This window comes from Crocodylus siamensis, chromosome 11 (genome assembly GCF_052110815.1).
Source record: "Crocodylus siamensis isolate JL-2025a chromosome 11, ASM5211081v1, whole genome shotgun sequence".
NCBI classification, from domain to species: domain Eukaryota; kingdom Metazoa; phylum Chordata; order Crocodylia; family Crocodylidae; genus Crocodylus; species Crocodylus siamensis.
Window position 1 is genome coordinate 10,728,577 of NC_143405.1, and position 22,422 is coordinate 10,750,998.

Sequence of the window (22,422 nt, forward strand, 5' to 3'; positions counted from 1 at the left end):
CTTAGAAGCTGTTTGGAGTAGGGGCCATCTTTCTGTTTAGCTTTTGCCCCTGGTCTGGGCTAGGGCTTCTAGGTGCCACCCCAGTGCCAGCAACGGAGATCTGATGTACGTGGTTACAGCCAAAGGCTCCAGAGTTCAGGATGTGGGGGAGAAGTGTTTCAGCTTCCCATCAGTGCTAAACCCTTGTCTCTGTGAGCAGCAGCAACAACGGGACTTGTGGAAAGAGATGCTCCCTGGTTTTGCAGCACTAATTTGCTCTCTGCTTATTTGGAAGCCAGGAGGGAGTTTTCTAACCCTCAGAGGCAGGACCAAGGCCTGAATCCACATGGGACTGCCTGTGGTTTTGCTCATCTCTCCCTCAAGGGCACATGAGTGGGAAAACAAGCTTCCCACTTCCTGAGGAGTTGTTGTTTCCCACCGAAGTGCAGCAAGTTGCAGAGAAAGGGTTGAGATCAGCTTGCTGGTTTGAAGCCGTGTGGAAAGCATGAACTCCAGTGGAGCTCAGATGCAGAGACTTATTCAGCAGGTTTCAGTGATTGCAAGAACCACCCAAGAAGATAGAGCCCTGCTTCAAAAGCACTGTCACCCAAGACCAGCTGCCTCCTACACAGCAGACTGGTACCCTGAGCAATCCCGTATCCCTGGGTCTAATGCCACCACCCCAGGTCAGCTGGAACATGCCTGGTAGCGGGTGTTTGTACCTCAAAGCCACTTCCTCCACCCAAAGGGCTGACCTGCAGGATCCCCCTCCCTTCCCCAGGACCTGCATCTTCTCATCAGCCCTTTTCAGGGCCTTCATCCCTGCCCCAGGCTACCCGAGCCTTCATGTCACTGCAGACAGGTCCAAGACTTGCCCAAGCTGGCTCCTCAAATGCAGCCTTGAAAAGCTTGAACAAAACATTGATGTAAAAAAGGCTGAGGGAGCAGGAGCCTGGCAGGTCCACAGCACCCTTTGTGGGGACACCTACGCTTCAAAGTCCTGCAGATGCATCTGCAACTGGCTGCATCAATGGCAGGGACTTGGTTAAACCTAGACAAGTCTCCAGGCTGGGGCTGCAGCTTGAATTTAAGCTGCTGAACAAACCTAAGCAACAGCTGGAGGGAGTTCAGCTAACATCAGCAGCCCTTAGCAGCAGCCCTGAAGAATACAGTTACGTTTCACTGATCAGTATTAACCCCTAGGGCCAATGGGTGACTTTATTAGTAGGTGATCTCTTGAGCATGCAAATTTCCTACTAACACCGATTTAACAGATCACTCTTGTTTAGCACAAACTGGTGGGAAGACTTGATTAATTTTGCTGAGTAGGTTATCCCAATAAGCCAGTATCTGCTGTGTCCCAGGTCTGTCTACATGTAAATTAACATCTCTGTAATGGTATTAGCTCTTCCAATCACAGCTAATACCAAAGTGTGTAGTAGGGAGTGACTAATTTAAGACGTATCACCAACATAAGGGAAGAACTAGCCAACACACAGCTTTATCAACAATGAATTTGATTTGATTCATAATGTGGGGCTTAGTCCCATGTCTGGTCTGTGACTCCAGAACACAAATCCAGCTAAGGGGCCATTTGTACCAGAGCAACATCACTTAATGAAGTCAAGAGATGCGTCCCTCAGAAAAGCCAAGGGTGGAGCAGCAGTAGACACAGGGACAGGTAGTGCAGAAAAATACATTAATGTGGGGGGAAAAGAAAATTTGCTATAATTCTAGCTGTTACACATGTGGATTTGTGAAGTCCACAGAAAAGAGGATAGAAGACAACACTGGGAGTCCAGCTAGGATAGGGACAACTCCAACAAGTAAATTGTTAGCCTGATGCTGGATTAACTAGACAGTTTTCACCTGGCTCTGCCACAGCCTCCCCCTATGACGGTGGCGAGGGGGCAGGGGGTGATCAGTGCTGCGGTTGGTAGAATTCAGGGAAATGCTTAACCTAGAAAGTGAACAGAGCCATATTTTGTTTTTGTTTTTTGGAAAGTGTTTCATGTCTCAAGTCAAATCAATTCCAAACCCGTGAGTCATTCAAGAACCATACGTGGTCCTACTACTGGCAAGCATCCGCCACCCCCGCCTGGGGCTTCAGATGCTTCCATATCCTTTGGTAGGCATCCTATGTGTAGGCACAACCCCAGAGGCTTGGGGGTTGGATGTCCCCGAGTTTCACTTGCCCTCAGCTGTACGACTACAGGAGCAAGTTATAGGGGAGTCTCCCATTTCCATAAAGCTGGCTTGAAGACAAAATCTTCCTCGCGGAAGTGGGAAACAGAACTATGCTTCATCTCCATCAAGGTACTACCCCCTGCCAAGAAAGTGTTTTTCCCCAGCCACTCAGAAAGCCACCTTAGTGGTCATGGTATTTCCCCTGCCAGGTAAGCCAGATTTGTGTTTCACACCTCCTGCGTCCTATATCATGCATCCAAGGCCAGTGGCAAAGTGGTCTTTAAGAGGTTCTCATGCAGCAGCTCCTAGGCTGTAGCCAGGCTGCGAAAGACAGACAGAGGCACTGGCCTTCATTTACTTTTGCCCAACAGGTTGGTCCGGCTTCAGGTTCTAGAAGCACGGGTGGTTGTAAACCTTTGAAGAGGGAGCGGCTCATCTTCACTGGCTAGATTAAGAACAAGCTCATCCAACATAGCTGAGCTCCCAAGTGCTAAATATTTTATGTGGTCAGAAAAGGGCAATTTTGAAAATCCTAACACCTGTTTGCATGCAAAAGACACTCCTACTGCCTGAGGAGAGAAGCGAGAGCAGACGCTTGCAGCCAGGCAGTAGGTTCAGAAGGGTACATGTTGAACAAATGGGGCCTGAAGGGAAGAGGCAGGGGCTAAGGAGATTCACCTGTGTTTGATGTATGTGGAAGGAACTTCAAGAGAGGAGAACAACCAAAGTCTGTTCGCTCTTTCAGTGCAAACTGCTACAATCAGGGCCTTGGAAGTCACATAGGGCAAGTCTCTTTAGAAAAGACCACTCATGTTAGTTGGGATGTCACTACCTGGCCTGTCGCTTCCCCCACGTACAGTTGCCACAGGGAAGCTATGGCTTTCCCCATGGAAGGACAGCATTGGGAAGATAACAGGCTCCTATTCTTTTCAATGCAGTTTAGCAGGTGGCCATGGGGGGGACTAGCACTACTCCACCCACTCTGCAGGGGGCCAACAAATGCTTCATGGACCAAACATCTGCTAATGCATCGGCTGTGGTTTCTGCTAGGGAAGAGCAAGTACTGGGTGGATCTGAACTCTAGCCCTGCTGTTTCTGTGGCTGGGTGGGATGACAGCAGGTGTATCAAGACAGAAAGCCTCCCTCTCAGTGCAGGTTGGAGGTGCTTATAGCTCAACCTAATTGTGCATCGTTCTTACATTCCTAGGACTTTACACAACCTCCCCATGTGTGTATTTCAGGCTATCCCTAGCACTTTGCCATTAGGTTTGCACAGTTCCCTTCCCTCACCCCCACACTTTTAAGTTGCATAGAAAAATCAGTAGCAGGGGAGAGTCCTACTAAACTCCTCACAGTTCAGCTCCCATGGACAAGCTCCCAGCAAATCCACCACTGGTGCTATGGTGGCACCTTGCAATCCCATTCATGAACCAGACCCCATGGTGGCAGGCGCTGTACGTTCCCTCTCTGAAGTCCTTTATCCATCACCTTGCCTGACATGGAGAATTAAGAAAGAGTATTGGGTGCAGTTGAACATCATCAAGGATCAATATGTGAAGTACCAAAAAAAGAAACCAAAAACCTTTATTTTCCCCGAAACCGTAACAACATTTGACATTATATTGATTTCCTCATATATTTGTTATTTCTCTACATTAGGAACCAGATACAGAAAATACAAACACGATCTGTTGAATCAAAGACGGCACAGCATTCCGTTAGAAAAAGAAACAGAAAGAAGGGAAAAAAAAACCCAACGAACTAGAGGAGCAAGATAAAAATGGTGAAAATATAGTCACTCTCTCCAGCCCCCAAACTCTCCAAGAATCATCACCAAAATAGAGCAGTGGAAGTAACTTCTCTCTAAACGCACTTCTGCTTTAAAGAAAAAGAGTTAGAATTATCTTTAGATTTCAAAGTAAAAAAAAGTTAAACTATCTTTCAAGCGATTTTGGAAGTTTGCATAGACCCATTCCCTTTCCAAAAATATTTGCAATCTCTCTGTATAGATTCTGAGTATAAATCAAGTGTGCTTCTCATCTGAAGATCACCAAGCTCAATTCACTTTCAAGAAAATAAAACACGATCTCCCCTTTAACCCCCTACAAAAAAATATGGGCTTTAAACCAACGTGATCTACGTTTGAGGCCAATAAGACGATCAGCCACAACCTCCAACTCAAAGTTTCTCCTGAATTCCAAGGATTTGCCAGGTTTTTGATGCTTGCTCCTTCCTGGATAGAAAAGGGCTGATGAGAAGATGCTCATCAGGTCCTGGGGAAGGGAGGGGGATCCTGCAGGTCAGCCCTTTGGGTGGAGGAAGTGGCTTTGAGGTACAAACACCCGCTACCAGGCATGATGTTTGCAGGAACAAGCCCCGAGAGACCAACCCCGTCTACAGGACTGAGTCTCCAGAGTACCTCCCTCAGCAAGGGACTGGGTAGGGGGAAGGGAAAGGAGCAGAGAAGGGAGGACCAGCTCCTGAGGTAAGGCAGTGAGGGGTGGGGAAGGTCTGTTCAGCCCCCTCTCCAGGAGGGGGTCCGATTCACCTGGGCACTCTCGTCTCAAGCGTACCTGGAGTGCGGATCCCAGAGCTTCACGCGTGCAGAGTCCAGCTGCACGGCTGCCAATTTAAAACATGAAAAAAACAACTAAAAGAAATCACCTCCCTCCTGCATAATTTCAATGCAACAAGCTGCTGCTTGTGGTCTTGGCCCCATTCAGAGCCCTCTAAAACCCAACAGAAAAAAGAAAAGACCCCCCACTCATTTAAAAAAGGGCTCAGCTTCCCCTCCAGAGCGAGAGGCGAGGGGGTGCAGGGAAGGGATTCAAACCCGCTGCCCACGGCTCGCACTCAGGACAGCGTGAAGGCTCCTACTAAAGTGCCAATCGTAGGGTGAAAGGAAGAGGCAGTGCTGCCCCCCTCCTTCTCCCATCCCCATTCCCAGCAACCCCTGGGCCCAGCCCCTCTCTGTTACTCATTTATGTATATTCAGCCATCCTTATATTCGGCTCTTCACTTTATATGGTTGCTTTAACGCGTCAGGAAACAGCTAAACAAGTCCATATGCTCAAGACCCGAGTCTGCATCAAGCTTCAACGTAGAGAGAGGTCTAGGAAGGTCACTGTACAGTAATGGGGGAGCAGGGTCCTGCCATTCTGCTCTGACCCAGGACTGCATCAGGAGACCAGCTCTGCTCCCCTGGGGCCAGCCCAGATTAACAGCCCTGCTCCCCTGTGCAAGAGGCTGGGGTGGACACTACTGATAGGGGACACAGTCTTGCTAGCGAAAGGCCTTTTACTCACCTCGCTTACTTTTGGATCCCCCAAGACAGGGCAATTTGGAGAGGAAGAGTTACCTCTGTGAGCCCCCAGGAATATAATACCAACGAACAGACAAAGACAATGCAGTCAGAACACCCCAGCCTGCTGGGGTATTAAAAAGTAAAAAACTTCAGGACAAAAATGAAACAACAAAAAGCCCAAAAGGAAACTAAACTAAACCAGTGGTCTGAGTCTGACCAACCCACTGGCCCCTGAAACCTTCAGGGGACAGCTAACAACCAAAGACAGGCAATGCCACGAGAAGAAAGTGCTTGCAAGATACAAAGCTTCGAAGCAGCAGCAGACCTGCCAGTGAAATAGTCCCAGCTCCACCTCAGCTCCCCTCCATGCCATTACACCCACGCAAGTGAGGGTGGTGGCTATCGTGAGACGGAAGGCAGCACAGCTGGATTTCAGGGTGGTCTCTGGAAATAGGAGACCTCTTCCCTCTTTGCCTGGCTCCGGTTCCAGGTAGTGGGAACCCTGCTGCATCATTCACGTTTCAGACAACTAGGGCCGCTTTCTTACTCGATGCAGGTGTCCGAGTTCACAGGCTCTACAAAATCGTCAACAGCTGTCAGGAGAAACAAACCCCAAGAGGCATGAAAGACAGCCACAAATGCAAGCAGCAAAAAGCTGGACTGCTGGCAATGACACCAAGCTACCGAATGACAGCAGCCACCCAACACAAGGAGATTATGGCTGCCTGCTCCCCTGCTGAGAGGGAAAGGAGAGAGAGGCTTCTGCACTGCAAGTCAGCCCCGCTTCTCTCCTTGGAAGGGGATTTCTCTCAATGTCTGGCAAGCGCCTCCACCAGTAACATGTCCCTTGCCAAGCAGAGCCCAGAACAAATGGGTCCTGGGCCCCCACTGTTGTGAGAAAAACAAAAAAGATGGGTGGATGGCTATTGAGGGGAAGGAGCTAGGCTGACCTGGGCTCCTTCCTGCTGGATCTTGACAGTGCTGCTGCCAGGCTGCTAACATTTGGTGGCTGGTTTCCAAAAGAGCAGTACTGAGCCCAGCTGGAGCTCTGCACAGCAAATTCAAGCCCTCTCTCTGACCAGTCTGGTCCTCAGGCAAGGAACCGCATTTCTTCCAAAGCCCCGTGCTCTTGCACCAATAGGAACATCGAGACCCAGCCTATGAAGGGCCAGGGAGAGGGGAACAAGCAGGTCCCCCTTCTAAAGCTTGACACCCCAAGAAGTGCAAGGTCCTTCCTAAAGCCCAGCAGGCAAAACCCTGTCCTTACAACTAACTACCAAACAGAGCCAAGCCAAACGGAGCAGAGACTGCAAGACGCTTGCCAGTGTCAAGCGTCTTCGACTGGGGACAGGTCTCAGAGGCTGTGGTGCAATCCAGCACTCTTTCCCACATTAAGCTACAAGGCTTTGCCTGCCCCAAACCAATATAAAAATTCCCTTCTGGGGGGTGGGGGGGAGCACAAAAAAGACAAGTGGGGCAAACTGAACCTTCTCCCCCCCCAACATGTGGTTTGTACAAGTAAAGCAAGCAGCCCACTGGGCTCAAGAAGGGTTCACAGCATGAAACAAGATCCAGCCTTGTTATTCTGCCTACAGAATCCCCCTCCGATGACCCCCATGTGCAGGTGAGACCACTGCTGCCAGTTTAGCCTGTTCCCTTTCCCAGGTGCTCAGTGCGCTCTGTTCGCAGACATGCGACAAGGAGCCCCAAGGGAGGCTTGGCAACAGTAAGGATTCAAAAGACAAAATAAAACTGATTAGTTACAAAACCTTCTCTTCTCGCTAAATGGGACGGAGTGTGTGCACGTGTCTGAGTGGGTGTGTACGCACGCACGTCAGAGGCCACTTCATAGCCAGTGATCTGGAGTGTGCCATTAGTCAAAGTGCATGGCTGCCAAGTGCTACTACAGTACAACAGCAAAAATAAAGAGGAAAGGACACTACTCAGAAATAGCTTAAAGGCTGGAAGTATCTGTACAGAGGGCTGCGCATGCAGCCTGCTGCCAACTCCGGGCTGGAGTCTGCATAGATCTTCACCTGTAGTTCAGCTGCCAGGAGAGTTCTACAAATAGAAGTTGGAAAAAAAGACCTACATCTTTTCTGCCACAGCCCATGAGGAAGAGAGGCAGCTACAAGTATCCAACAACTGCAGAAATCAAACTAGAAAAGAGATCCATTGAGAAAAAGATAATCAAAAAACAGTTAAGTCTCATTTGTTAGAAGAGTTCACGCATCTAGAACCAGGCGAGAACAAAGGCTGTGGCCAAGGCAGGAGACAGCCAGTCTGCCCAAGAAGCAGAGATGCCAACATTTTTTTTGCATTGAACAAAACTCCTCTGCCCAAGAGGGGACAGACTCAGCCATAGGTCCCTTCTCACAAAGCACAAAGAGTCACCTAGGACCAGTGAGTCCCCTTTTTGGCCCAGAAATATTGAACCATTTAACTACTCCTGTCACAGCTGAAAAAAACAAAATAACCACCACACCTAGTTGCACCTTATCCTGGCCCAGAGGAGGGGTATCAGGATAAGATTCCTCTTTTGGTCCACCATGGGCAGGTAGAAGCACTGCAAAGCCTCCCACCCCGAGCCAGGCTGCCAGTCCCCCCCTCCCCAAAACTGCAACCACGACTATTTTGTCAAGTGAGTCCACAGAACATATTGTTTCAGGAACAGCAAGTGCGAGCCTCCTCCAGACACATCTGGAATCTTTAAAGTGCTCCTACTAATGCCAGCAACTGGAAGCTGCCCATCCATGCCCAGCCGTGGAAGGGATACTGCAGTTCATGATGTCAGCTAGCGCCAGCCTTTAACCTTTGTTGCCGAGTTCCATCTAGATTCCAGGTGCTTTCTGAAATGCACTTCTGGGAAATGTTTCCGATACGTAGGGGACAGTGGGGTTTGGTTTCGTTGGGTGCTTTGCTCAGTCAAGTGTTGTTTTGGGAAGTAAAAAGTTTCCTTGCAATCCATGATGCAGTCAGAGGAATAAAGCATTTTGTGAGTGGCCAGCTCACCATTTCACCACGCCAGATTTCTGGTTACATTCGTATTGGTTTTCCCCTTTCAGTGGTTTGAAAAAAAAAAAAAGTTCACAGTGGTACAACCCAATGGTTTGCTGAGACAGGAGGTGCAAAATCCCTTGCTGGGCATTAATCTATGGAATGAGGAACTGGGGAGAGGGGATGTGGGGTGGGGAAACACCCTCCAGATAAAAGTGTGCTCCCTGAAGAGAGACACCTTGGATCTGGTATGGAACAATGTGGTGAATGGAAGCATGGGAAAAAGGGGAAGTAATGCCAGGGTCAGGGAAAGTGCATGGTCTAGAGTGGTATGGTCTTGGAGTAGTTCTGCAGTGCAAATGTAAGGGGAGAGGTCTGCAGAAATCCCTTCTGGAATGTTGCATGTAGAGAGGTACAGATTGGCATCCGTATGGCAGCGGACGGGGCAGGAGGTCTGTTTCCAGCAGGTCTACCCTGTTCTTCACATTTAATGGGTTTCAATCACCACTGGCTCATAAACTCCAGATGAGACCCTGTGGAAGAAGGGGGAGAGCATGTTGGTTTTTTTTTTTTTATTCATTCAGATTCCAGAGCTGTAGCAAAGCACACTGCCCTCATGCAAGATATGGAGAATGACTAGCCAACCTGGCAACATCTCAGCCTATATAAACAGAAAGCAGACAGTCACACTGGCAATCCAGTGCTGAATGACTTGAAACTGTAACCCTGATCCTTCTTAAGGATTGCAGAAAGCACTCATGGGATGACCTTTGGAAAGGGGACGAGCACTCCTGGGCTCCAGGCTCAGCTTTGCGCCCTTGCTGAAAGTCCACTTTCCCCAGGACAAGGGAGGCATGATGCCTTCTTACCTAATGAAAGGTTGTGAGGGTTAGGGAATGTAAAAAGGGAAGTGAGGCTATGCACAAAGGCACTGCAGCAGGACACAGCATTATTATGTGACCAAATGCAGTAGAAAGACTATTCAATGGAGGAAGGATTATTTAAAATCAGGCAGGTGCAGTTTTGCTATACTCCAGCTGGGGGCAATAGGACTCCCATCTTGACCCAGATTTGAGAAAACCACCACAGATAGGCCATTCTCCCCATGGCTTTGTATTTCTCTACAGACCATTCCCTGCTCTAGCAACAGAGATCAAAAATTTTCCCATTAAGCTTGTACAGAGCTCTCCACAGCTGTAGCCTGTGAGCAGAAGGATCTCAGGGGCACTGATGCAGGAACAAAGCCGTCATGTACTGCAATGCACAGAGAACCAGGCAACCCCTGCCAGAGCACCAGTACCTGCCTGCCAGACAGCAGCCTTACCTGTTTCCCAGCTGAATACCACTAAGCGTAGTTGTGCCATCTCTGCTCACAAACAGCCGCAGGTTACTGTCTGCAGATCAGATGGGAGAGAGTAAAGAAGTGAGATCCAAAACCATGACAATCTGCATGCATCTCCTCCAAACCATGCTGCACCACATTGGGAGCGGGAACAAATCCCTTCTACAAGTGCTTCCCATTTCTCTGACAGCCATCAAATCTCTGAGTACTTCTCCACTTTGAAGACACCCTCAGGTACAAAGTCGGCCACAATATTTGGAGGAGTCAGCTCAGAGAAAGGGACGTTAAGAGGCAGGGAAAGGTCTTTTTTAAAAAATGTCTAAAGCACTGAACCTCATTTCAAGAATCCCAAAAGATGTTCCCTTGCAGTGGTGCAGTACTGGGACCATGAATGTGACGGAGGTTGTTTCCTAGCTCCACCCATATTTATTTGTGTTTGGTCTAGTTTTTCCCCTACCCCATACCTACTCACCCATCCATCCACCCACATAGGCATAGATCCCTTACCTAACCACAAGCTCCTCTGCTAGTGTTGAGGTGATGCTGCCATGAAAGTCCAGGAGATATGCAAGACAGGAATTCTTGTGAATCACCTTTTATTGGACTAACTATGGTTGGTACAGATGCAAGCAAGCTTTTGGGCATCACAGTACATCGGGCCTGAGGAACAGTGCAGCGATACCCGAGAGCTTGCTTATGTTTGGACCGACCATACAGTTGGCCCAATAGAGAGAGCTTGCCCACAAGAATTCTTGCCTTGCACATACGGTCTTTGTTATCCAAGCACACCTGCTCCAGAACACCTCAGCCAACCCCAGCAACATTTCAGGTGTGCCACATTTAAACTACATGAATTTGGGGATCAGAGGGTCAACAACATTCTGGCTGCTTCTCCCTTGCCTTCACCATCTCCCTTTTGAGGCTCGGAGTCTCTCACCTTCTGTATTGCTGACATCTGTGAAGTCCTGACTCTGCATGATTTTCTCCACTATATCATCAGCATCAATCCTGGTGTCATCCACCCAGGTTGGGTGACTCTCCACTGAATCTTTTTTTCTCCTGGAATAAAACCAAAACAGACTCAGCACATCTGAGACAGGCTGCCAGATATGCCATTGTGTCCCTTCACTGTTACAATGTTATCTGACAAGAGGCTGATCAGGTTGCAAAGGAAGGGCAAAGGACTCTTTGTCTCTCTGGATGGCAGAGCACCAAAAGCTTCTCCTTTGTAGGGCCACTTACCGGGAGGACCTATCCATTAGGAGGGCTGGTCTTGGGGGCCGAGGCGGTTTGTCCATTTTGTGGTCCTTCTCTCCTTCTGGACACTCAACTGTCATGCTGAGTCCCCCGGATGCACTGCTGCTGGTGGAGGTGTTCCGGCGATGGGTCAGGTCCGACATGCTGGAGGAACGCGAGTGCTCTGTGCTGTAACCTGTGGACACAGGCTCATCGTTACACACGAAGCCTGCCCCTCTGCCGCAGCAAGATATCAGTGCAAAATATTAACAGGCAAGCCTCCAGGACACAGAAGCTTCACTAAGATGGTCTGAGGCCTCTAGCCCCCAAAGGGGGCTACAGATTGGTCCTGGTGCACAATCACCCCAAACACAGGGTCCAGAAACCAGACCCTAGAGCGAGTCTTGGCCAGAGATCTGGCTGCCAATCACTGGAATGCACCACAGGAAAACAGGCTGGAGGTTTGAAGACTTGCAGTCTCCCAGGGGGTGCAAGAGTTTAACAGGTCAGTAATTACCAGAGATCTTGGACTGCTGACTAGCGTAACTGGAGTTCCGCGAGTGCCCCGAGTGAAATACTTCCTCTGGACTGGACAGATTCTGGTCTGGCTCCTCTGGTACACCTGCCAACAAACGATGCATCACTCCGATTATATCTCAGCCAGCGCTGCTCCGTGTTGAAGGATTTGAAGGAAACCCTGTCACACTGGACCAGGAAAGGGCGCTTCTCCACAGACTGCTGCAGAACTAAAAGCTGCCAGGGACTATTTATAACAGTAGCTGTGAGAGGGTCTATCAGACGTGTGGCAGAGTCCAAGGTCCAGTGCCCGAATATGCAGGGATGCAAGGTGTTTCAAGCCCACTCAGATGGTGGGTCACATCTGAGGCCATTTACATCAAAAACTAGCTGTTAAAAAGCATTATGCCAACTTGGTATGTGCCATGCAAGCAGCTAGATAGTATTGCTGGCTCCCATAATTTAGGACTACCTGTGCTGCAAAAGCTACAATTCAAGACCTAGTACTGGAACAGCAGCTGGTGATAGTAGAAAGGAGCAAGAATCTCAGTGTACAATGCAAATGTGGGAAGATCCCAGTGAAAAAGGATACACTAGGTATTTACAATGGGCTAAAACTGGACAGTGTACTGTAGGGACAGGTGGAATATAAACCTTAACTGACAAATCAGATAGGGCTCCAAGTCAGCAGAAATTCACCACTACCTACTGCTAACTCAGTGCAAGGGGCAGGGGGTAGCAGGACAAATTGTTATAAAAGCAAGGAAGGGCAGAGCCTGTGCAATGGGACACCTCCCTATTGACTGCTTTTCTGTTACAACCTCATCTTTCAAAGGGTGGGTCATGGTGGTGAGTTGTTCCACTACTGTTCACATCGCCTTTGAATTTGGCCCGAAGGATCAGATTTACCTCTGCACTTCCTCATTTACATATTAAAAAAAAGCCTGCCCAAGAGATCAAACTCCTGGGGAAAGCACTAGCCAGTTTTTTTAAGCTACTTTGCCCTTTGCTGTGCCATTAAAAAGTGAACTACGAAACATGCTATTTCTCCTGCAGTATGGATCTGCTGTGGTCCACGTAGGGAAGCACAATCTCTCTGGGAGAGAGCTGGGGAAGTACAATGCCCTTGAAAACAGACTTGTGGAAACTGAAGAATGCTGCTTCAGCACCTAAATGAAGGTTATTAGATCTCAGACCAAAACGCTAAAAACTGCACAGTAACTTTTCCAGAAGAGCAGCCTGAACAAATTGAACAGCCAAGCAGAGAAAAAAAAAATGTTAAGCTTTACTGAATATAAAGAGGAACCACAGCACTGGGTACCTTTAAGAGGACTGCAATACATATATCAATTATTAACTCCCTGGCAGCAGGAAGGAATGGCTTATCTCTCTGGCGAACAGAGAGGAGTGCTGCAGAGATTCAGGCTTCCTCTGCTTTGTTACATTTAGTAGGTAAGGAGCTTGCAAGTTCTCTTACTTAAGGGGGTTGAGAATGACCATGCAGTGGGAGCCCTTCCACTGGTGGAGAGAGCACTGCACAGTCCTAGAACCAAGGGCCTGTACCTGAGCTGAGAATGGTGGGTCTTGACTTGGTCTGTCGGACAGAGCCAATGGAGGCTGAACCACTTGTGCTGCTGCTGGTGGTTCCCTCGCCCTTGCAGGTCAACTGCAGGGTGGAGTCCTGTCCCGGGATGGTGATTGATTTGGCTGTCGAAGGAGGTCTGCAAAAGCCAAAGCACAGATGGTTATACAGGAAGTCAGACAGGGGCTGAAAATTGACAGCCACTTGCAAGGTCCAAGGTGACCTACAAAGGGAGCCATTCTCCTTTTGCTCCTTCACGCAGAGTGACTGGACTTGGAAGGGGACACACAGCAAGGCCTCTGCTTCTGCTGGTGTCTTTATATTAGGAATGCAAAACCTTTCTAGGTTTGCCTCCATGGTGACTGCAGAGCTAGCGAGACTAAAACAAAGCAACCAATTAAAAAAGGAAACGTGGGTCTCAGACTCATATTAAAGGAGTTTGGAGCCAGAAGGGACCGTAAGGTCCTCTAGTCTAACCGCCTGTCAAATTTCATCCTGTTCCAAGGCCAGCAACTTGTGCTTAGTTGAAATGAGTCATGCAGAGACGCAACAAGAGGTTGGGCATCCACCACCTCCCTCAGTGGCTTGTTACAAGAAGCTTCTGACTCGAAACAAAATACAGACCTTGGGTGTCCTTACACGTGCTCCTGGGATGGTGCAGGCGCTTTAATTAGGGTGGCTCTTAGAAGCCACTTTTAATTAAAGCCCATACAGTGTCTTGTGTATTCAGGGACCCATGCTTCAAAATGGTGGTGGGAGCACTAACTAAAGCTAATTCAACTACCTTTAGTTAAAAGTGCCCCTGCTGCCATTTTGAAGCACGGTTAAATGCACGTGATGCTGAGGCCGCTGGAGTGTGCCAATCCACACTCCAGCAGACTCTATTAATCAAGTTTGCTCTGACATGTGTTAATTAGCATGCATTAGAGCAGGGGTTGGGCATGTGTACAGGTGTCCCTTGAGTTCAATTCTGCTTGGCTCTAGCTTCCTGATGCCACCTTGTTATGCCTTTCTGCATGAAGCTAAGAAGTTCTTTCAGACCTGGTGTTTTCTCCTCATGAAGCCCTTTTACTGGAAGTCATCACCTTGAAACAGAAGTGAGGTAAGATTCTATTTCTAGCTCTGCCACCAACTCCAGGACCTTCAGCAAACTGCCCACCTCTTGAGTGGGTGGAATACAAGGTTGCATTGCAGATGCTTCCCAGGCAAAGATGTAACCCGAGAATCCGCAGCACAGAAGGATTTCTATTTCCCCCGCAGATGCAGGGTCCAAGGCAGCCCCAAAACTGCAAGCCACTATTTACATGTTTGCAGCTTGCTAATTCAGAGTTGTTGCTTTGTGGGTTAATAAGGCACTTGCAATGTCAGTCAGGCTAACTGCTCAGCAGCAGCCATCAGAGGCTCACATACCCGTCAGGCTGGATATACATGGATGCTTTCCTCCACCCCCGTCCTTGGGTTAGATTGCTACTTCAAAATGTTAGGAGGTGCCGGCTGAGTAGAGCCGCAAGCAACTTTCTCCTGTGGTTTTAATGACTGATACCCTAATGAGCTCTGTTTCTCAATGGTACAATGTATCGATGACTGTTTTACATGGAAGTCTCAACTGTGGAAATTTAAGCCATTAGCATGTGATCACTATACCAAGGAAAGCCAGGGAGCCAGAATGGGAGATAAGAGACTTGAGAAGGAAAGAGGGAGGAGGAAGAAAAGAACAACATTCTCCAATTCTGAAAAAGTTTCTGGTCCACAGGGAAGTTGAATGAAGTTGTGAACATCTTAAAAGGCAGGTTCATATTGGTAACAGTGCCTACCTAGGTTATTATGAAGTAGGCACTCACCTTTGTGACTGGCAATTACAACTAAAAATTGCATTACCAGAAAATGAGCACTTTACTGAGTTTCATTAATTTTATGGTTAATGGAAAAATGAGGCAATGTTGTTGTTAAAGTAAAACTAGATCTGTGCAGAGCTATAACTGCCAGGTTAGGCCCTCCCCATCTTCCCAAAAAAGAGCCAGTGGAGTAGGAGGAGAAATGTCCCTTCCTCATCTTACAAAATTCAAGGCTTTATCTACATTAGAAAAAAAAAAAAGATGGCAGCTTATAGCAGTAAAACAGTATTATTCCTGGCATTATTTATACATGTTCTGCAAATGCAATAACCCACACCAGCACACCTCCCTTGACAGCATAACTGCATCTGCTAGTGCAAGTCATAAATTGCCACCATAATCAATATCGTCATAAATCAATGAGAGTTTAGAGATGCAGTCCTGGCCTAGGAGCAGGCAGTAGAGCTAGAGATTTATTTTGTTGAACAGAAAAGCACAACAATAAATCAAAACATTTCAACCACTGCTGCTGTCAGGTTCTGATTCACTGCTCTCACACAGTGAGTCGGGACATCACTGAGCAAAGACTGAAAGCCAAATGTCAAATCTCACTCCACAAGTTGTCTGCATCTCTTCAAAGCCTTGTTTTCTATAGCACAACTTCCCTCTAGGTCCTCAAGCTTGATTATCACAATTCAAATTAAAACCCTGTGGTTTGTTGCCAGTATCTATTAGTCTCTAAGGCCTAACAAACACCAGGGGGGGAAAAAAAAAAAAAAAAAAGCGCCTTCAGTTAAAGGTACAAAATAACATATCATTGAGTTGAAACTACTCCTCATCCCCACCTGCTTCATAAAAATACTGCGTTTACTTGCCACCCTGCCTTGGAATGCATTTTTAAAGCAGGGATATTTATTTTTCTTTTTTTGCTGGAACAGAAACATGGAAATGCTGTGCTCTAAACAGCTCTTAGGAGGGCTCCTGCTTCTCTCTGGTCTGGCAAGCAGAAGGGATGGAGTCCAGTGTTAACCCTCTCACAGCCACTAGGGAACTGGCAGTAGCTCTTGGCCAACCAGTCAAAAGTGGCTATGAAGCCCTTAGTAGCTGTGAGGGTAAACGCTAGCTTCCATCCTGAGCCAGCTCACTTGCTGCTTTAGGCAAGTAAGCTGCTGCAGGCAGGTGGCCACAATTTGGGGGAGGGGGGGAACCTCCCCCCCAAAAACCCCCAACACACATACACACACAAAATCAACTAAAGAAACCGAAAAAACTTTTCTTCTTCATTTTGCCTTCCAAATAATATGATTCAATGTCTTATCTGGGGAATGTGGGGCATGTAAGAATATTGCAGTCTTTTCTGCAAAGCCAAGGAGGCCAATCAGACAAAACACTTGTGTTTTTTTTTTTGGTAAAGGTTGGAAACCCCCCCCGCCCCCACTTTAAGTTGGGTCTTCTGCCTTTGCTGCTCTTGAAAGAAGTGGGCACTCACTCAGCAGTCTCCTGTAGGTCATCTGGCAGGCTCCTGCCACCTACTACCTAGAGGTATCATCATTAACCCTTTGATACAGGATCGGGGTAGTTTTAAGAAGCCAAGTCCAGTCTTCGGCAAAATCTGAAGATGAATCCTTCAGTCCAGATTCCCAGTTTTAAACTGCTCTACTGTGCTCTTAGGGAAGTTTGTCAGCTTATAAAAATTAAACTAGTGATCTATGGAAGAGGAGACACCCAAGGTCACCCTGATATAAAAAAATCACCGGCCTCTTTCAGAGATCCACGTCAGTTCACGGAGCGGTTCTGTGACCCCTTAACTGTTCTCCTCCCCGACTGAATTTCACCAATATAGGATGAGACCCTGTAAATGCAACAAGTCCCCAAAGAGCAGAAAAGAATCTAGAAACTCACGTTTTGAAGCAGGGGTCCCCAGAGAGCAGAGACATCCCAATTGTGACCTATGGGAGACAGAAGGGGCACCAGTCAGAAGTAATAGTCAGTTCCAAGACGGTCCACCCATCAGTGACAACCATAGCTTGTAGGTCCTGTGACGGGGTGGAAGGAGATCTAGGACTAAGAAGCTAGCATTGCACTTGCACTCAACAGGACCACCTCTCTCCTGCATAGTATTTAACTCAGTACATCAGTCTCTCCAAGTCATGCCAGCAACTCTAGCAGCTTGATCCTGCAGCTAAGGCTGCTTTCCTGCTGATGTTACTTGCAAACAGAGAATATCACTGAAACATCATTGTTTAACTCAGTGGTCTCCAAAGTGGGGTGCATGCAAGATTATTTATTGGGGTGCAGGAAGAAAATATTAGAACTTCTATTTATATTTATATAAATATACATATATTGGGGGTGCGTGCTCAAAATTTTTTTTTTTTTTTTTTTTTACTGATGGGGTGCACGATCAAGAAAGTTTGGAAACCACTAAGTATCTAAGAGCGGCTGCTCTAGGCAGAAGCTGGAAGCTCTAGACGTGCCTCTGTTAAAGGATCCCACCATCGAGAGTTTACAAGTGGAAGGGCTAGGGACCAACTCCTGGACTAGAAACTCTGGGTGGGTTTTGTGTAGAGTACAGAGCCTAGGATAAAGCCTGTACCTTTAGGATAGAGTTGTCCTGTCGGGTGTTCTTGGTGTCATAGCCTTCCAGTAGGCAGCATCGGACTGTGAATCCAGAGCCAGCAAATTCTGCCAGGTTCAGATCAGCAAAACCCAACTGTGACCAAGAGAAAACAGGATTGGGTGTTTTATACACAAAGCAAAGGAGGACAGTGCATTTATGATGGAGGGCAGAAGCATATGCACTGCAGGCCACCATGCAAGTGTAATTATGAAGGTGCATCCTACAGTCATGGATGAAAAAGATCACGCTCTGAATCTTTGACAGTAGCATCTGGGAGTGGCAGAAAGCCCCCACACAGGGAAAGGGAACAGTTGTAATTCTGGTCAGGACAGTGTTAACCCGCCTGCAGTTGTTGCATAACCAAGGATATGGAAGGCACTAGGTCAATGATGTGGAAAAAACAGAAACGCACATACACAAACATAAGGCACTCTTTGTACTGTGACATCCCAGAATGCACTGGAGCATGAAAACCAGGAGATGAAAGGATATTGTTGTGGATGAAGCTGACGCATTGTTCCTGAGAAACAAGAACGAGCCTTTCAGAGGCTCAAGGGAAGAAGCATTTGGAGATCCAGTATTAAGCCCCCCCCCAACCATGCAGAAAGCAAGGGCAGGTCTGGCTCCCATCAAGCCTGCCTTTGCAGTCATTACGGGGCACGCCCCAAGCAGCAGAGTTCCTCATACCCCTGACAGCTGGGAAGCAAAACAGGAGAGAAACTGAAAGCGAGGGAATTAAGTTATTGCATTTCTACATCTTGGCTCTTTTCATAAGCTAGTAGAAGAGGTAGGTAGCAAAAAGCCAGGAGGACGAAAAGAAAGGAGGCAAGCGAGAAGTGTTCAGAGAACTGGGTCTGTTATTCTGCTTGCTGGTTCTTCGAGGAATTACCATGTTCCTAGAAGAGGGAGCCCAAGGGGCCACCAGGATCATTCTTTTGCTCTCCGAAGTTTAGTGATGGGGATAGATGGGCAGATTATACCCATCAACTAGCCAGGGGCATCCCTCCACCCCGTGAATAACCAAGTAATAGTCCCACAGCTGGGCAATGAGAACAAGCAGCTTGAACAGGTAGGCCCTTCACACATGAGGGTTAGAGAGACATGGTAAAAATGGTTAGGATAAGTTGTTATTCCAAAATACTTCTTTGCACAGTCTGAAGTACTTATTTCTTTTACAGGAAGGGTCATTGCCTCCTTTTAATAATAGACATTTGTCAGAGATGGCAGCTTCACTTCCTGATCTACTGCATTACTCCCAGAACTGAAGCCACTGTTATATGTTTAAAATTTCCTTTTAATGCATCCCTCATATTGTAAGCAAACAGCTGGCTGCCACATGAAGGTGGATTCTGTTTGAGCTCTAAAGGGGCAATACTACTATTCCCTTGCCAGTTTGAGCCCAGATGAATGACCTAGTTCATCAAATTTTTCCTCCGCTGACTTCTTAACAGATTTCTCCATCTGCAACCTGGGCTAGCGCAGCAGAAGTCAGGTATGTCCTACCAGAAGGTCTTACATCAATGAATTATGCACCTGGATCAGTGCCATCCTCATGAAACCTGGAGTTTTGTCGATCTTGGAAGCTGACAGGGCTATTCCAGTGCTATTGTAAATCACAATTATTGACTACTCTATGAATTTTGCATTTGGATGGGTGGAAGCCAAGCTCTAAATCATAGCTGGGATGCATTTGCACAAGAAGGATGACTAATGGGAAAGCAGCAGTGAGACTTCAAGCCCCTCCACCCCCCACCACTACACACCCGGAGGAATGCAGGGATAGTCAGACAGAATTAGGGCCAAGTATAGGAGGAAAAAGGCAAGACAAATACAGTTCCTTCTTTAACAGCAAAGTGGGAAAGCCACCCAGTCTTCCCACCAGCCTTTAAAAAACCAAACAAAACAGCTCTGCGTTAGGGAAGTGTTCTTACAGCTCCCACTGTACTAAGCTATCTGCAGGGTTCAAATTAATGCCCAAGGAACAGAGAACAAGGCTTCACCATGCAAGCCTGACACCAAAGCCCTGCCTTACCTAATATGCCATTAAACAGGACAGACTCCCAACGTGGACATGGCAGGGATAGCCCAGTGCGGGTTGGCAGATTGAAGTGGACGATCTATTCCCCACTGGTCCAGGCAGGCTGCGCTCCACCTACACTTCCATAGACAAGAGCTGTCCTGCCTATTGACTTTGTTTATCAGTAAAACACACTGAGGTCATGCCTTTCTAGCTCAGAGAATGGAGCAGAGGGAAACTGCTATCTGTCCTTTTTAAAGACAATCATATGGACTGGGGATCTGGGGGTCACAACTCTACCAACAAGATAGTTATGCAGCACACCTCCCATTGCCTCCAGGCACTGATGCAGGCCCCAGGGCCATCCCGTGAGAAGGTAGATGACCCCCTGCCATACACTGCCTGCTGATGCAAGGTTTGACGCAGTATGTCAAGGCCTGAAGCTTTTTCCAGGAAGCAGACTCCTAATGCAGGGAGTTGCCTGCTGGAAGGCAGAAGCTTCAGGAGGAAGGATCCCTTAATAAAAGGATGTTCTCAGCTGTAACCTTTTGGAGCAGTTTCCTTCATTTTTTCCAGTCAGCTGCCAGTGTTCTCATCCAGCCCCAGGAAAGCATTTCCACTTGGATGGTGAATCCCTCTGGCCCTGCTCCAGCACCTCTGTACCCAGTAATGTCAAGCCCCAAGCTCTACAGAAACCCAAGGGCTGCCCTTCACGTGGGGACAGCTAGAAGCACGAGCAATAGTCCAAGTCTCATGGCCCAGCTTAGTAAAACTGGGTGAAGGAGAAGAGAGTCAAGGTCTTGTTTCCTTCCCAACAAAGGGTGAGGCCCCGAGATAGCCTGATACTGGGGTCTCCACAAAACAAGGCTGCTTTTCTCTTGCCAGAGCTCAGGGAGATTTCACTCCCCAAATGCACAGCTGTGCTCAGGGAAGTTCAAGAAGGACTGCTCTGGATGCAGCCTGCTGACACTCATCATATCCCTACATCCCTAAACTTCGTGCATCTCAAGCTCTTAACCATACCAGGAGAACTTAACTGGGGGGGTGGGGGTTAGCATAGGGGATTGGCACCTACATTAAATCTCTCCTGCATGCAAGCTGCCATGCTGCAAAGCTTCTCCAGCTCACCTCTGTTGCATCTGCCTCTGTAACGAGCTCTCAAGCAATTTAGCTTGTGCCTCACTGACAAGTGGGTGAACTACTGGTTTGAAAGAAATCAGCGCTCCAGGTTTTCCTGAACCTCAGGAGTGGACAAGGCAAGTCCTTGCTACTACCACTAACCTCAGATGAGAGGAGAGCAGGCAGGAGTCTGACTAGAGACAGTGGCTAAATCAGAGCCTGGGTTAACCGCAGTAAAGCTTTTCCAATGCTCTCAGTTGCAAGACTTGAAACACATTCAGTTTGAACATAAAGGGAACCGGGGTGGGGGAGGGGGGAGCAAGTCAATGCACAAACTCTTCACTAGGCTGCACACATCTCTCCTCCCCCCAGTCACGCCACTCTTGCAGGGTAAACAGCTCTACACAGTGAGAAAACAGTTTTTCTTTCACTGAATTCAAATTTTTTAAAAGAACCTGACAGCCCTAGAGATTGATGTTGTAATTAGCCACAGAAAAGGAACAGCGTAGGCAGCAACAGCATCCTCCACCCATACACCTCAACCCAGGAGTAAGGATGCAAGAAATGCATTCTCCAGGGCAGATTCCTTTGCTTCAGATGCTAGTCAGCAAGGGTGCCTAATGAAGCGCGCTGTGACGGGGCTGTGCGTGTCCTGAACACCTGCACATTAGAAGCCAAGACCAACCCATCTCATACACGCCAAATAAAAACAATCTTAAAAATGCAAGCAGCTGGCTTTGGGATCTGGGCAGATACCCCCCTGAAGCCAACCTATTCTCTCCTTCCAGTGAGACCAGAGAAGGAAACAATTCAGCCCACTGCGTCTCTGGTAGACTCCTAAATTACACTGGCCTGAGAGGAGGAAGGAGGCATCAGCTCTGTCTATGTAAAGCTCTGTCAAGTCCACAGTACTGTCATAAGCCTATTTTGCTCCAACCAGACCTTCAGTCTGGCTGCATGATCCTTGCCCAAGGGTCAGCTAACCCAGCTAGCAGCCCTTCTTGGGGGAGGGTAGTAGATTGCATACATGGTTCATATCTGACTCAGAACTTCCCCAAAGTTTCAGGCTGTGCCAGTCAGCAATTCTGGATGAACCCAATTCCTCTCTCAAATTCATTCATTCAGTGGGATCTGGAATCCATCCTGGCAAGTCTCAACCCTTTGGCTTCAGGGAAGTAAATAAATCTGATCCCTGGCTACATACAAACACAGCCCTGCTTCCTGAGAAATTCCTCCCCTAGTCATTTGTCATCGTGCTGATGGGCTTGAAGCATGAACAAGACCTAGGAAAGCCCAGTCTGCTATGACTGTCCTTTCTGTGCTCTTACCTTGGAGTAGGTCTTTCCTCCCTTCAGTTCCTATAAGGGGAAACAAAAACAGAAACAGGAAAAGCAGCCATCAGTTTTTCTTGTGGGAACAAAGGAAAACCCATCACCCTGACAGTGCTGGAATTTGTTTCAGGGTTTTACAAGCTGCTCTGATACCAAAAGGCAGCACCTCCTTAGTCTCCCATTCAGACAACAGCTGGAGGAGGGAGTGGGGAGAGGGCAAAAAGGGGGGGTAGGGTGGGGGGAGGAGGAGACTGTGTGCAAAAAGGGGTCCAATTTCCATCCAAGTAACCCAAGCATAAAAATACCTTTCCTTTTACTACACAGCATCCATGTACCCACCCATGCCACCAAAAGGCA

General features: G+C 47.8%; 1 protein-coding gene across 2 annotated transcripts in view; it reads right to left on the reverse strand.

Annotated features, from left to right (window-relative positions):
- Nucleotides 1-3,720: 3,720 nt before the first annotated feature.
- EEIG1 (estrogen-induced osteoclastogenesis regulator 1) overlaps nucleotides 3,721-22,422 on the reverse strand; it is a 41,550-nt gene continuing 22,848 nt past the window's right edge. For both annotated transcript variants that reach the window (XM_090021870.1, XM_090021871.1), the window contains exons 4-12: nucleotides 22,063-22,092; nucleotides 17,575-17,691; nucleotides 16,881-16,927; nucleotides 13,125-13,282; nucleotides 11,563-11,667; nucleotides 11,052-11,241; nucleotides 10,747-10,868; nucleotides 9,792-9,861; nucleotides 3,721-9,000 (exon numbers count right to left, since the gene is read on the reverse strand). In XM_090021870.1, the coding sequence (XP_089877996.1) occupies nucleotides 8,955-9,000; nucleotides 9,792-9,861; nucleotides 10,747-10,868; nucleotides 11,052-11,241; nucleotides 11,563-11,667; nucleotides 13,125-13,282; nucleotides 16,881-16,927; nucleotides 17,575-17,691; nucleotides 22,063-22,092 (885 nt within the window). In that variant the 3' untranslated portion in view covers nucleotides 3,721-8,954. The remainder of the gene's footprint in view (nucleotides 9,001-9,791; nucleotides 9,862-10,746; nucleotides 10,869-11,051; nucleotides 11,242-11,562; nucleotides 11,668-13,124; nucleotides 13,283-16,880; nucleotides 16,928-17,574; nucleotides 17,692-22,062; nucleotides 22,093-22,422) is intronic.